Source organism: Ictidomys tridecemlineatus, chromosome 1 (assembly GCF_052094955.1).
Source record: "Ictidomys tridecemlineatus isolate mIctTri1 chromosome 1, mIctTri1.hap1, whole genome shotgun sequence".
Taxonomy (NCBI): Eukaryota; Metazoa; Chordata; class Mammalia; order Rodentia; family Sciuridae; genus Ictidomys; species Ictidomys tridecemlineatus.
Window position 1 is genome coordinate 254268678 of NC_135477.1, and position 14698 is coordinate 254283375.

Consider the following 14698-nt stretch of genomic DNA (forward strand, 5'->3'; position numbering starts at 1 on the left):
CACAGAGAGGGAATGTCAGAGGGGAAGGATTGTGTGGGGTCTTATTTCTGACTGTGACTTCTAGCCACCCAGCACCTGGCACCACACGTGTGGAATGGTGCTCCGACCACGGTCCCTGTGCCCTGTGACTCTTGCTATGAGTTTATTTCAGAACTCTTCTGTTTCGTCTCTGGGGAGACTTTGCTCCAAGCAGGCAGGGTCTCAAGGCACAAATGCAAAGCCTGTTACTAATTCAAATACCCACACTGGAGATATGAACTTTCAGTGATGGTTTCTCCTTATTTCAAACAAAACAGATGTTAATTATAAGTGTGAATACAGTTGGCCCTCCATAACCATTTTTTTTGCATATACTACTAATAATAACAAACCAAGGATCTGCATCCATAGATTCAACCAACTGCAGAGAGAAAGTATTTGGAAAAAGAATTGCATCTGTATTGAACAAGTACATATTTTTCTTGTCATTATTACCTAATCAATATGGTACAATTATTTACATAGCACATACATTGTATTAGATATCATAAGTAACCTAGAGTTGAGCATAATAATAAAAATAATAATAGGAGTTATGCATAGCTTATATGCAAATATTATGCCATTTTTAATAATAGACTTGAACATATGTGATTTTTGGTATCTTCTGAGGGTCCTGGAACCAATCCCCTGCAGATATCAAGGATTGACTATATATACATATAACATGTAAATAATATGTAAGTAAAACAGTATTAAGCACAAGAATAAAATACCGTACATATTTCCATTATCCTCCTTGTATAGAAACTCACAATTATAGTTTTTACCTAGTCATATACATTTTTTAATCTTTTTCAACCACATTTATTCAGAACTTTGTTTAGCCCTTCAAAATATAACTTTACTCCATTGGCTGGAGGCAAATACACAATAGATAGGTGTATTTCCCACCAGTGCAGAACTCTGATCTACAGCCATCAGAGGCAGGGGCCCTATAGCTTATGGTGTTCCTGTCTTTAGGATGCTGCTCTCCACTCTGACCCAAGGTGGCTCTTGATAGCTACAGTCCAGGGAGAGATGTGGGAAAGACAGCAGAGCCCTGCCCTACCCCGACATTGCACAGATCACTGTTACTGGTACCCAGGTGCCCTGCAAGATTTACAGTAATACCCAAGCTGCCAGGGAGGCAGGAATTTAGTCACCAGCACCCTTTGTGTGTGATCCTTGGGCATTTTGTTAATACAGAAAAATGAGGTGTGGCGACATAATTAAGGGAGTTTAGTAGGAGCTCCCTGTTCCTATGAGAGAAATGTCTTATCACTGAACTCATTCCACATTCTTTGCATATACTACTAATAATAACAATAATAACTTTTATGTATTTTACTGTTTGCACATTCTCTGGAAACTGCACAGCCCCTTCTCACCTGTACCCAGGGGGTTTTTCTCCTCCCCCTTGACAGCTCTGCAGGGAAGTGCAGGTTGGGGATAGTAGACTGTGCTGTGGCAGTTTGTCACTGGACAGCATGACCTTTCCCTCTGCCAGCAAGTTTCTCCTTATGCTGCAATGCTGAAGAGCTAGAGAGAATTCCACTGCCGGGCATACCGTGATGTGATGAGCCAGTCCCTCTTTTTAGAAAATGAAGTTGCTTCTAGTTTTTCACTAGTGTAAACTGTAATAAACACCCATGTAGTTAAACCTCACCTACATCCTTAACTGTGTCTTAAAGATACATCTTCAAAATGAAATATCTAGACCAAATGAATGTTTAAAGTCTTTTGATACATGAACAAAAATGTATCTATCACGTTGCCAGTGACTATTTAGGAATGTGGAGTTGATTTCCTTATTATCACTTTGTGGATCTGCCTGTCATGACACTGTTGAAACTCTCAGCTTTTCATTTCCTAGCATCACAAGTTGTTTTTCTTCTCTCCAGCGGTTTTCCTTTTCTTATTAGTAACCATGATTTTTCTTTTGTGTTCAATACCATTTCCTCTCCAGCCATCTGCTTCTTTCAGCTGCCACGCACTCCTCTTGGCTGCTTCCAGTCTAGTCTTGCTCTGTGAAAACCCCACCATATGCCAGGAGCTTGTTGATTCAAGACATGGAATATCATGTCTTAGAAGCAGTGAACCACTAGCTCCTGCAAAGATCAGCTGCACGTTTTGATGCAGAAACTCTCCTGTATCTATGAATGAGATTTTTCTTCTGCCTTTTCCTCACTTCCAAAAGCATCTGAAAGTGCTGCTTATTTATTGTCTGTGAATTTCCTGACTTAAAGCTCTGTTTCAGCTGTCTCATCAAGTTGTCTTAATTACATTTTGCCACTCAGTACTCCATGCCACCAATACTCTGTCTTGGACCACTGCACCAGAGTTCCTCAGCTTTGCTGCTAGAGACATTTGCAGCTGAGTGATTCTCTGCTGTGGGTCTGTGCTGCGCATTGTGGGGTGTTTACCAGTATCCCTGGGTCCTACCAGATGGCATTAGCACCACCAACCCCCACCCTGCCCCTGTTATGATAACCAAATATCTCTGCAGAGATGACCAGCTGCCCTTTGAGAGGGAACATTGCCTTGGATATTAAGTCCAGGGTACTGGACTGGTGTGTGTGTGTGTGTGTGTGTGTGTGTGTGTGTGTGTGTGTGTGTGTTGGAGATTAAATCTAGAACCTCATGCATGCTAGGCAAGTGCTCTACACTGAGCCACATCCCCAGTCCTAACTCTCTTTTGAGGGATAAATCACCAAACAACCAAGATTCCATGGTGATCTTGAGGGATGTTGACATGTAGGTCACAAAGCCCCTTTAGCAAGCAGATCACAGGGAGCATCGCATCTCAGGTTCCCTGGATTGGGAGGGGAACTTGGGAGCAGAGAGAATGGCAGGGGAGTGTCCTTCTGTTCCGGGTGGTTCCAGCAGTGACTTGGAGAAGGGTCAGGTAAGTCCCGTGATGCTGAGCAGCCATGGTAGCAGGCCTCTCAGGGCACACACATTAGTCAGCCTCATTCTCCCAACCTCCCTCCCTATTCCCAAAGGATGTGTGCCCACCCCTGGCCCCTTGCACATGCAGGGAGGTGAATTGGCAGGTAGCCTGAAAGGTCTGTTGTCCTGAGCCTTTGTTCAGAAAGCATCCTACCCTGCCTCCTCTTGACAGAGGTTTCTAATTTCTCAAGTTCCAGAGCCCTCCTGTCTTGTACAGGGGAAAGCCTAACATTGCAGTGCCACCCAGACACAGCTAACTGGCCACCAGTTCTGCTTCCCCTCTGCAAAGCCTTAGCCTCAGCCTCAACCTCAGCCTTTAGGCAGCACTGGAACTCCCCTGGCCTTTGAAACTCCAGGAGTCAACACAAAGAATCATGTGTCTTATGGCTTTTTACAGATTTATTGGTGCCACCAATCCTCACCTGTCCTTTCTATTCTCACCTCCAAAAGGCTGTAGTGGTCATAAAATACCGTGAAAGCAAATCAGCTAGTATCTCTGCTGTTCAGACGAGCCAAGCAACAGTAGCAGACAACGGGTGGATGTGGGATTTGGTCCTAAGTATTTTCTAAAGTGCTGAGTGCTGACTGCAGCCTGATTAAACCAAATCCTGCTTGAGAGAACATCCCCAGACAGTTTACCTACACAGAGCCATCTTCTCCTCCTGAATTTCACTGTGCTTTGGTTTCCTTCCCCTGGGAAGGAAGAATGGGATCTTAAAACCAGAGTGTTCCTCTGTTGATGCAGACTCTTTCCCTTAGTCCTGCAGCATCTTTGGTCTGTTTGTTTCACTGAAACCCCATTTTGAAAAGCTATGCTGCATATATGCGAGAGCTTTGATGTTCCCTGGCTGGTAGAGAAATCTAGGTAATAGAGATAGGCTCTGCTGGCGATGCCAGCCTTTGCTGTTTACGTCCCAAGATACAGCTCAGCAGGAAAGCCTCTTTGGGGAAGGCAGACTTGACTAAAACAAGGCACATTGGGAAGACGTGGACTTCTCCTTGAAATCCCCCTCCCCGTTTAGCGAATGCTTCCTGTTTGTATCTCCTCAGTACCCAGCACAGGGTGCAGGGGACCAGAGACTGGGGCCCTTGTAAACTAGTTCAAAGGGAAGAGAAGCTGTCTTTGAATTCTCCTTATTCAATAGGGGCTTTTATGAATGTGATAATAATGATAGTTGTCGTGTGAGCCTCTGTGCCTTAAAGAACCCTTCCTGTCGTAGAGTCTCTGTAAAGTGTATTGACATCTTGACCTTTTTGTTTATTCATTCGGTGATGGGTTTGGGAATTTTATTTTATTTCATGATTTTTTTTTAACTTTCAAATTTTCTTCCCTAAGTTTTTATTATTCTCTTCACGTAAAGAGCAAATGGCTTCTACTAGTCCATCCTCAAACCAACTAAGATAGAAATTATTCAAATAGAACTTAGGCTCTACAAGGAAACCAAAAGTATTTTTAAATGTTTTTGAATTTTAATTGGCACATAAAAATTGAATGTATTTATGAGTTATGGTATAATATTCCAATGCACGGATTCAACACATAATGATCAGATCAGCAGAATTGGTACATCCATCACCTTAAACAGAGCATTCCAAATCCTCTCTGCTGGCTGTGTTGAAATGCATGTACCCTGAAGCCATTGTCAGCCTCAGTTACCACAGTTACCGACCGCGCTCCTGAGCACTAGAAGCCCTTGCTGCTGTCCAGCTGCACGGCACCCAGGACCCTTGCGGCCACCTGCACATCCCATACATCACATTCCCTCTCAGGTTAAGGACGCCTGACCACAGTCCTGTCAAAAAGCCTTGTGTCTAAATTGGTAACTCTAGAAGCGTGAAATTCTCTTCCTTTCCAAAAAGATTTGAAGCATTACCTTCTGGATAGGCAAATACATGTTTTTTAATTCTATACAATTTTGAAATTGGATAATAAACCATGTACTGTTTTTTTTTTAATTGATGGTTATTAGCAGAGTTGTACCTTCAAAGCCAGCACAGAATCTGCTGGTATGTGTTGGAGGCAGTCACTATTTGGGATGAGAAAAACCAGCCTCAGAGTTTGTTCCATGATCTGTTTTCCACATCCTCTAAGCACCTCCATTGTTCTGCTGCCAGCCTGAGCCCACCAGTACTTCATGGCAGAGAGTTTGAGGAGTAGCTGGCAGGCTCTCCTACAAGCACTGTTCTTAGCACTTGCTGTGTGTGTTTCCATGAGAAAATCTCATAGATTGGTTATAACCTACTTGATCCTTAGCTTGATGAACTCTAAATATATGCATAAAACCCTACATTGCCACAAACAAGACAATTAATTAGAGGAGATTTAACACTAGAAACATATTCTCTCGTCTTTTTCCTGTTTAACTGTGTATGAATTACAAAGTATAATCTGAATCTTGAAGTGATACATGGGAAAAATCAAGAATGGCTACATTTGTTCCTTTTATTTATTAAAAAGTAATGAATAGATATGTTGCACAAAATTGCAGAACACTTATCTAATTGTTAAGCCTGGGAGTGAAACCATGCCAGGAAGGGGTATTTTCACTAATTATCAGATTCTTTCTACTATCCTTCTTACCCCCATACTTTTCTCTCCCTTCACTCCCTCCTGTCTAATCCAAAGTAACTCTCTTCTTCCCTAGCCCCACCCCCTCCTTATTATGAATTAACATCTACATATCAGACAAAAAAATTCAGCCTTAGTTTTTTTTTTTTTTTTTTTTTTTTTAGGATTGGCTTATTTTGCTTAGCATGATATTCTCCAGCTCCATCCATTTATAGGCAAATGCCATAATTTCGTTCTTCTTTAATATTCCAAGAATTTTCAGTTATATGTCCTCAAGATAGAGTGATTATCAAACACAGTTGGCACAAGGTTTACAAATGCAGTTCTGTGTTCTATGGGACGAAATAGCTATTCGTTTGGTCAGCCTTTTGAACATGATAAAGATTTAGTCACCACTTGCCTTTACTCAATGAACCAGTAGAAACGTTAAGACAGAAGCATTGTATATCTAAATGTATAAATGATGTATTTCTATTTTGGTAAGAGTTGCATATCCCACAATTTCTCAAGGATCCTCACCAAGAGAAATAATCACATTAAAAGTTTTCATCTGTTTTTATCTACTTCAAAGTGTGACCCCAGCTACACCACTGCTCTGTTGCCTGGTTGATATCGGTTAGCTAGACAAAATGATGTCAAATATGTTAACATATCCCTTGAAAAAAGTCCAGTCATTCATTAATGAAAATCTCTTCTTTAATGGATACTGATACATTTGCCCCTATTAACTCAAGGAAAGTTTGAATAAAGGCCAGTTACATCAACTGGCTTTGAAATAGTTCTTTTTCTTTGGTGTTAACCTGCCAGGGGGCCATCAATGTTCTGAAATAGCCAAGAATCCCCTTTGAACTCTATCTCTAGTTGCTATCAAAGATTATCTATATTCACATCCATTGTGCTTTTATTTCCTTCAGAGTTTCTCTGTAGCCATTAAGAAATGATTGTAATAAAAGGTATTTAAGAGCTACATAGATGACATGTCAGAGCAGAAGAAAATTGTCTACTGCTATAACTATTAATCCTGCTTTATCGTGGAGAAGCTGGAAAAGTGGAACAAGAGAAGAGCCAGCAAAAGATAATGCCGCTGCTTTCCCTCTTTTTACACTTCCCTCTTCTACACTCCAGCTGTCACATTTGTGATGAGCCTGCAGACGCTACTTCCCTATACCCCCTGCTCGCCTGTCAGCTCTTCTGGAAGAGGGAAATCTCATCCTTGTTGAGTTGACATTTCGTATTCTTATTTTTCTAGATCTTATTAGGTCTTTAAATGATAATGTTATCTAAAATGTTTAAGGGGATGATAAAGTAGAAAATAGAACAAACAAAATAGCCAAGGAAATATTTTTCTATTTCTTGTTACATTAGTAGCTAGACTTGCTGCTGTAACTGGCTTCCTTTGAGAAGCCAGTGTTACTACGGCTTCATCATCCAAGTTGACACACTTGCAAAATGACTTGTGTCTTTACCTAGTGTCCTTTCTGTCCAACGCAAAGAGCAGGTCTCAAATAGGAACCAGGAGCAGTATGACAAGGGCAGTTCACTTTCAGTGTTTTTGTTAATACTTGGAAGAGGTGTGCAGGCTTCATGAATAGTCATCTAAAGGCTTCATGCAAAGTCATCTCTGAATGGTTTTGATTAAAAAACCCAAGATGCTTTATGTGCTGAGCCTCCTTTTTATGAAGTTGAAACTGAGTGACAAACTCATTGAAAATGACCTTTAGTGGGATGTCCAACATTCATCAATTGACATCATTTAGCTCTGACTTAAGCTAAGCTGTATGATAATGGAGAGGAAAAGGTCATGAATTTTGAATTTGTCTCTTGGAAAATAAGTAATAAAATTCTGGAAATTATTTGTGACAGCTAAATAACTTTATAGTATCTCTATCAACATTTCCATTTTTATGTTGCAAGGACATGAAGCAAATGTCTATTCTCTTCCAGTAAAAATTTCAAGACTAAGGAACTTAACCCATATTCTGGAATAGAGTTTTGTTTTCACATTTATTTACATCTACACACCTACATACAGATGGATGTATATAAAATGCCTGTGAGGAAGCTTAGTGTGTGTCATTTATGTTATATTGATTTTAAATACATTAATGGATACAAATGGGCTAAACAGATTGGTACCCCACTCTAAAATTATAAAGGAATAGCTTTGTTTTACTGTGGTTTTTCTCAGAAGTATGAAAATATTTTCCCCAAATATATGCATATTTCACTTCTGTCCTCTTTATAATCATTGCCTTTGTTTTTCACAAAAGTCAAAGATTTCATGTAATCAAAGGTCAGAATCATTATTTCAATTTTTAATATTTTTAAAAGTCATAGTGAAGATAGAAGATTTGAAGTGTAGACAAAAATTAAAGACAAATATTTTATCAAAGCATCTTTTATAATTGTTACATGTTTTTATGATGCATGTTGCTTAGGGAAAAGCAACATCTCCCATTGTGCTTTGAATCTTATTTGTTCATTTAACTTTTATTGTTATCATTTGTCCAAGTTGCTATAATCTTTATAACTCTCATTTCTAGTGGTGGACTGGTATTTCTTTGTGCATATAAGCCATAATTTTAAAATTATGTGTAATTAATTTTTAATTACACGCTCTCCCATTATTCATTATGTTTAATTCAAAGCAAATTTAACTATCGGGATTGCTGTAAGATCCAGATTTTGCCTATAGCTCATGTCAGTGCATCTAATAAACCATAGCAATTTTCTCTCTTTCATCCATTCTGTCATTTGTTTGTTAGATGCAATATGGTACCACAAATCAAGCAAATATGTATTTACAAATTATATAAGAATTGACCACAGTTATGCATGAGTTATGCATAAATTATTATAATTCTGCATTTGTGCAGGCTTTCCATTGTTGAGAACTTCCTATGCAACAGTTGATACATGTAAATATAATATGTGCTACCTTGATCTTTAGGCTTCTTCCACCCATCCAAAACCGCCCCATCTCTGCTTGTTCTTTCCTGTGTAAGTTGTGTCAGAATAGTTCTCAGAGAGCTAATGCTGGACGGCTACCAGTTGCAGTCACCTCTATACATGTCCCAACCCCCCACAAACTCCATCATAAGCTCTCTGTGGCAGGAATGGCTCTCCTAATCCCTGAACAGTTGACCCTCCCTGTCGCCAGTATTCACTGGATTCTATAACACCTGCTTTTGTTTTCGTTTGTGATGTTTGAGGATGGAAATATGAGGAAGTTGTTAAAGACATTTACTCTCTCGTTTTTCTTCCACCAGTGGGATGGAGTAGGACCTCTTCCAGACTGTGCAGAACCACCCAAAGGGATCCAGATGCTGTGGCACCCCTCCATAGTCAAACCCTACCTCACACTGCTCTCTGAGTGCTCAAACCCAGACACGCTGGAAGGGGCGGCAGGTGCCCTGCAGAACTTGGCCGCAGGGAGCTGGAAGGTATGGCTAGTTCGTTACAATACAAAAGACTCTGGAGTTGCAGCAAGTCTTGAGAAAATAATGCCAGTGTAGTTCCAAGAGGTGCAATTCTAACAAAGATGTTTAGGAGAAAAACCAATTATATTGAGTTGTTGGGCTTAGAAAGTTGAAAAAAAAAAACTTTAAAAAAATGAAATTCTTCTTAAGGTTTCAGAGGTCTTTGAAGACCACTGGTGAATAATATGATTGAAAAGGCTGTGAAATTCTTGCGATTCTATGGGGACAGCTGAGCTGCTTGACTTTCAGGGACAATTGTGACATGTGGATGTTTTCAAAGCACCATCATTGGCTGTTAAGGGAGCTAATCTGCAAACACTCATATGAGTATTCTAGATGTTGTACTGGGTCCCAGCCCCCAAAGAAGACCCCTTGCATTTTTAAATCATGAGCTTACAGAGGAGAACAGTATTGTTAATTCCGTTTGGCAAAAACATTTAAACAAATGTATGATTTTGATGAAATTAAGAGGGTCCTTTCTCCAAGTCCTTATGAACTGACACTATTCCTGCTTGATTTTCACAGAAAATTCTCAAGATCCTGATTTTTGGTAGGAAAAGATTCACCAGGGAAAATAATTCTTGACTGTGGTCATCATAGTTACAAGCACCAATTTGCCTTGTTGCATTAAAATATAAAAATGTGTGACCACTCTTAGAGAAATGAAGATAGAATGTATGGGGAAACGCCAAGAGAAAAAACATCCAAAAAAACGTTTTGATTTTGCCATCATGTTCCGTCCATTTAATATCAAAGTCAGGATTTGGGAGGTTCATAAATCACTCTTTTCTTTGACATTCATTCTCTTCAAAGTGATGTTAACGCTGACACAGAGCTACAGAATTTTCAGAAGCTCAGAGGCATAGACTCTCTCTCTCTCTCTCTCTCTCTCTCTCTCTCTCTCTCCCCCCCCCCCTCATTTCCATGACTCCAGTCCCAGCCCCAGCTCTTCCTTCCAGCTGTGATGACGTCACAGCTCCTGGGCCTGGTCCCTGAGTGTGCCTGGGGAGCTGCTTGCTGCTGGGTGGACAGGCTCAAGCTTCCTTGAGAGCCTGAGGAATGAACATGATCGTCCCTTTCCCTCCCTGCCTGTAAAACATCCCTGGTGTTTCTACCTACAGAATCCAGGTCAGGCCAGGCTGCAAGATGTCTCCTACTTTCAACCAGAGATAGGTGCAGACAAGTTTCCAAAGCAGAGTCCCACCAGGCAGAAGGCCAGAGTATGGCCTTATAGGACTAGGAAGGTCATTCATGGAAATCGCTTCTTTGAAGTGGCCCTCACATCTCATGTCCCTGTAAGCTTAACATGGTCCAGTAATTTTTTATTCAAACCACAGTTCAAACGCAGGACCTGCCTTTTCAGAGGGTGGTGATCCTGAGCAGGTTACACCCCTCGTGGGTCTCACATGTGTCATCTTCAAACAGAGAAGACCATGCTGAACGCTCTACCATGCAGATCCATCACCACCTAGATGCAAAGATGGGAATGAGATGGCGTGGCCCAAGGATTGTCACATTTTGTGACCAAGAGTCCCCACCAGCACCCCTGCCTTATGGCACTATCTCAACAGACATGGAAAGGAAGGGATTATGAGCTGAGACTAACCTGAGGTACAAAGACCTGGATATCCAGATGGTGACAAATCTCATGTGCTATCTAAGCTCTGTTTTTAACCAACTATCATGTTCCCTGAAAAAGATGTAGTTCCTTATCATGATAATTTAAAAATCATGAAATGTCTTTGGGCACTTGAAGATTTTGAATATAAGACTTTGACTTTTAAACTCAGATTCTTTATGTTCAAAACGTTAAGGGGATCTGGCAGGAATATGTAAAAGACCCATATCAAACTTCTAGAGTTGAAAATAGCATGTCTAAAACTATGGTATTTTATTGCATTTAAATGGAATTAGTAGCAGATTATTGTAAAAGGAAAAAAAATGTGTGAACTTGAAGACAATAAGGGAGATTATCCAAAAGAAAAGAAGAATGCAGAGTGCATCTTGAGAATCAAGTAATCTTGAGAAATGCAGTGAACCCTCCCACAAGAGAAGGAAGAGAACAGAAAAGAAAATATTTAAGGAAATAATGGTTGAAATTCTTCCACATTTTATGAAAACCAGAAATTTGAAGATTCAAGTAGCTCAAGGAACCCAAAAACAAGAAACATGAAGAAACTATACCAAAGTACATTATAATTCAGTTGTTCAGAACTGGTAATAAAAGGAAAATCTTAGAAGCAGCAAGAGAAAAAAGACGAGTTGAATAACAAGAGCCACGATGCATCTAACCGGCGAAGGTCAAGAGCAGCGTCATGGATCATCTATCCCCTCATACCACAAGTCCTTGCTGAGCTGCTAAGACTGTCTCTAGAAGGGAATCTGGTCTGTGAGCCCCTGAAGGGCCAACACCAACTTCCACTTGTCTCTGTACCCCACTGCTTGGCTGAGCAAAGATGTCCCAATTTTAGATTATAGAATGCCAATTATGAAAGATGTGTAACAATTATTCTCAGCGTTTAACCCAAGCAGTACCTGTCCACACGTCTTTCTTGTAGATTTTGTCTATTCATAAACATCTATCTATCAGTAAGAATTTAGTAGCATATTATGGACCAGGCCCTCTTCAGATGGTCACACTTATGACCAATTACTTGGTCTTTTGATTCAGATACAAAAATGCTTTTTATGCAGAATAAAGTTGATAGAGTTGTTTTTGCAGAATCTGGGCTCAGCTGTGCTAGCAAGCTGCAGGTTTAGAAGTGGGGCCCTGCTCTGCAGTTCCTGCGTGTGGAAGTATCTGCGCAAGTCACCAGGCTCGTGTCTCAGGGGCAACCAGGCCAGCATGAGAACTGCTGACAGAAGTGGGTAGTTAGGTGTGAGCAGTAAGAAAATGGCAGGTTTGAAAAATGTTCGCTCTTTCTATGTTCTCCAATTATCTCCTATTTTGGATTATATAATACCAATTATGAAAGATGTGTGACAATCATTCTCCGTGTATTCTGGAAAGAGCATCTTGCTTTTTCCAGAATATAAGCCTATATATTAGTGTAGCTAATTATATTATATTTATATTAGTTGTCCCAGTGTGACTGCTGTCCACACACATCCAGGGAACATTTATTTGGTAAATTTTTATAGAGTAAATACTATTAAGAAGGGGAAACTGAAGTCAAGATCACAGAAGTTATTCTGTATTTTAGACAGAGTTTAACAATTATACCACTGGAATTCCAAGTCTGCACTGTAGACATGAACTAGAATATTCAGATACACAGTAAAAAGTCAGGGTGGATACCCTGAGTGGCAAAGAGAGAAGAAAGAGGAGTTAGGAAAAGTAAACATACAGATGCAAGAAAGAAAAACTCCCAGAGGTTGTTCTAATAACTGGTAGTCATAGTGCTGACCTCTCTCATCAAGAATATGTTAAATTGCCACTAGTAAATTTTAGAAGACAGAAAGAATTTTAGAATGCCAGTCTTATTCTAAGCTCTGATTCCCAAATAATTCTAGACAAATGAGTCAGGGTGAGTTGCTACTAAGGAACATTCTGTGTAGTAGTAAATAAATACATACTTATGTAGGGGCTTTTTTATTAAAATACAAATACACAGGTTCATATATAATTCAATCACATTATCAACATCTATTAAATAATTTATTAATTTACAATGTGGGAAGGGAGGTGGACAATTCTTTGACAAGATTGGGAAAAATTTCATTGAGCCAAACACTAACAAATTACTTCAAGAAAATTGAGAATTAAGTGTGCAAAAACCAAGCATGGAAACCCTTATTTTAAAAAGTCTATTTCAAAAGACAGTCCTTGAATAATTAAAATATTGACAGGATACACAATAGCATTGACTTTCACACAGTTAGTATTGCTGTCTGAAATCTAGAGTCTAAGAATGTGTTTTTATAGCAATTGTCAAAATTTAGTGGTATTTCTTTAGTGTCCTTAACTTTTTATGGCCCAACAAAAACAGAATTGTGAAGGTAAAACACCAGAATTTTGCATGGAGACAGCTTTTTATAGACCTCATTGTCTGAAACAATAACTTTCCTTTATTGAAGAGCATGCACACTCCTTTTTTTTTTATATGTAACAAATTGACTAGCAAACTAGATCTTCATAATGGCCCTAAACACTTTTTAAAGTTTAAAACACTCATTACTTGGTTTATGAGCATCAGAAAAAGATGTTGGCATTATGCAGAAGCAAAGTGATACATGTTTTTCATAGCCGACATGGACATCAGTTACCCTTTTCTCATTTACAGTACAATGGTTTTGTTTGTGGCAGAATATTAAAACAATTGGATATAGTAGCCCGAAGATTTCCAAAATGTGAATGAATGCTCCTTCACTCTATTTGTGGATATTTCTATTGTAATTGAGCTTTATGGAAACCCAGGGATTAAACTACAAAAATAAAATCTATACTGGCTATGAAGTCAAGCATGTTAGGTATCTTTGTATTTTCAATTTCCCCCCTAAAATGTGAACATTCTCCCACTGGTTTTAAAAATTTAAGATAGGAGAACAGAATACTTGGATAATAATACATCAGTATTTAATGAGCTTACATGATAGCAACAGAGACTTAGTGAAGAAGGAAACAGAATCTATGATCACGTGGGCCAGTGAGTGAAAAATGTCAGGGAACCAGGAAATTGGAGACTTATCCTTACAGACAGGGACAATGGCCTGAGGAGGGACACTGATTAGCATAGCGTAGTGCTCAGTGGGCATGGGGACGAGAACCAGGCAAGATTAGGGGAGTGCAACAAAGAGAAGTTAAAGTCATGATTTGACATCTAAGACAGAGTGAATTGCCTTTGTCCCAGTTAACAGTGTGAGGAAAAGCAAGAGGTTTAAATGCAAAGAAAGACTGTTTTGAAAAGAGTTTTGAAAGATTATGAAGAAAACAGGGCACGAAGCATCATGCCTCATGGGTTTGGACTGGGCCAGAATCAGCACCAGGGTATCTGAGGACTCTGCTCTGTTGGAAGTCTCCCAGAGACAGGACTTGAGCGGAGGTGAAGTTCAGCCTGAAGCAGGAAGGAGAGCCTACCCTGAGGAGCAGGCCTAGCCCACAACCACACGAGAGTCAGCAGTTCCTTCTCTAAAAGAAGTACTGAGAAGTGCCCACCCAAGAGCTGTCCTGTCTGGCAGATGTCATCTGCATCCACATCACCTGGGCAGTGGACCCATTTTCTTTTTGATGGTCATTGATTTCAAAGATTTCTGAAGTCCTAAGTTGTGGAACTCCATTCTGAAGTTATAGAAACCACTAAACCAAAGGAACTTTCACTTTCAGCTGAGATAGCAAAATGGAGTGACAAATCTCTGATTTACCCTCCTTCAAAAAAAAAAAAAACTATGACTGTAAAATGGAAATATATGAAACAGAGTGGGTTTTAGATAAGACACTAAGCATTATTCAAGGAAGGACAGTGATCTCAAGAGACAGGAAACAAACACGATGTACCCTGTTGGCTTCAGCTATGCCAAGCCATGGCATAAGGACAGAGAACCCCCAGGGAAGCCTGTAATGTTCTGCATGGACAAGATGGAGCTGGGAATCTGGGTAGATCAAATGGACTAGAGTTCATAGATCTGGAGATACACAGAGGATTCCCCTCTGCTACGCAGCAGAGAAACATCAGCACATGCC

The 14698-nt window shown here is 39.9% G+C and overlaps 1 protein-coding gene across 12 annotated transcripts in view; it reads left to right on the forward strand.

Moving 5' to 3' along the window:
• The window catches only part of Ctnnd2 (catenin delta 2), an 849641-nt gene that overhangs the window by 723730 nt on the left and 111213 nt on the right, over positions 1-14698 (forward strand). For all 12 annotated transcript variants that reach the window (XM_078018082.1, XM_078018095.1, XM_078018091.1 and 9 more), the window contains one exon: positions 8809-8982. In XM_078018082.1, coding sequence (XP_077874208.1) covers positions 8809-8982 — 174 coding nt within the window. The remainder of the gene's footprint in view (positions 1-8808; positions 8983-14698) is intronic.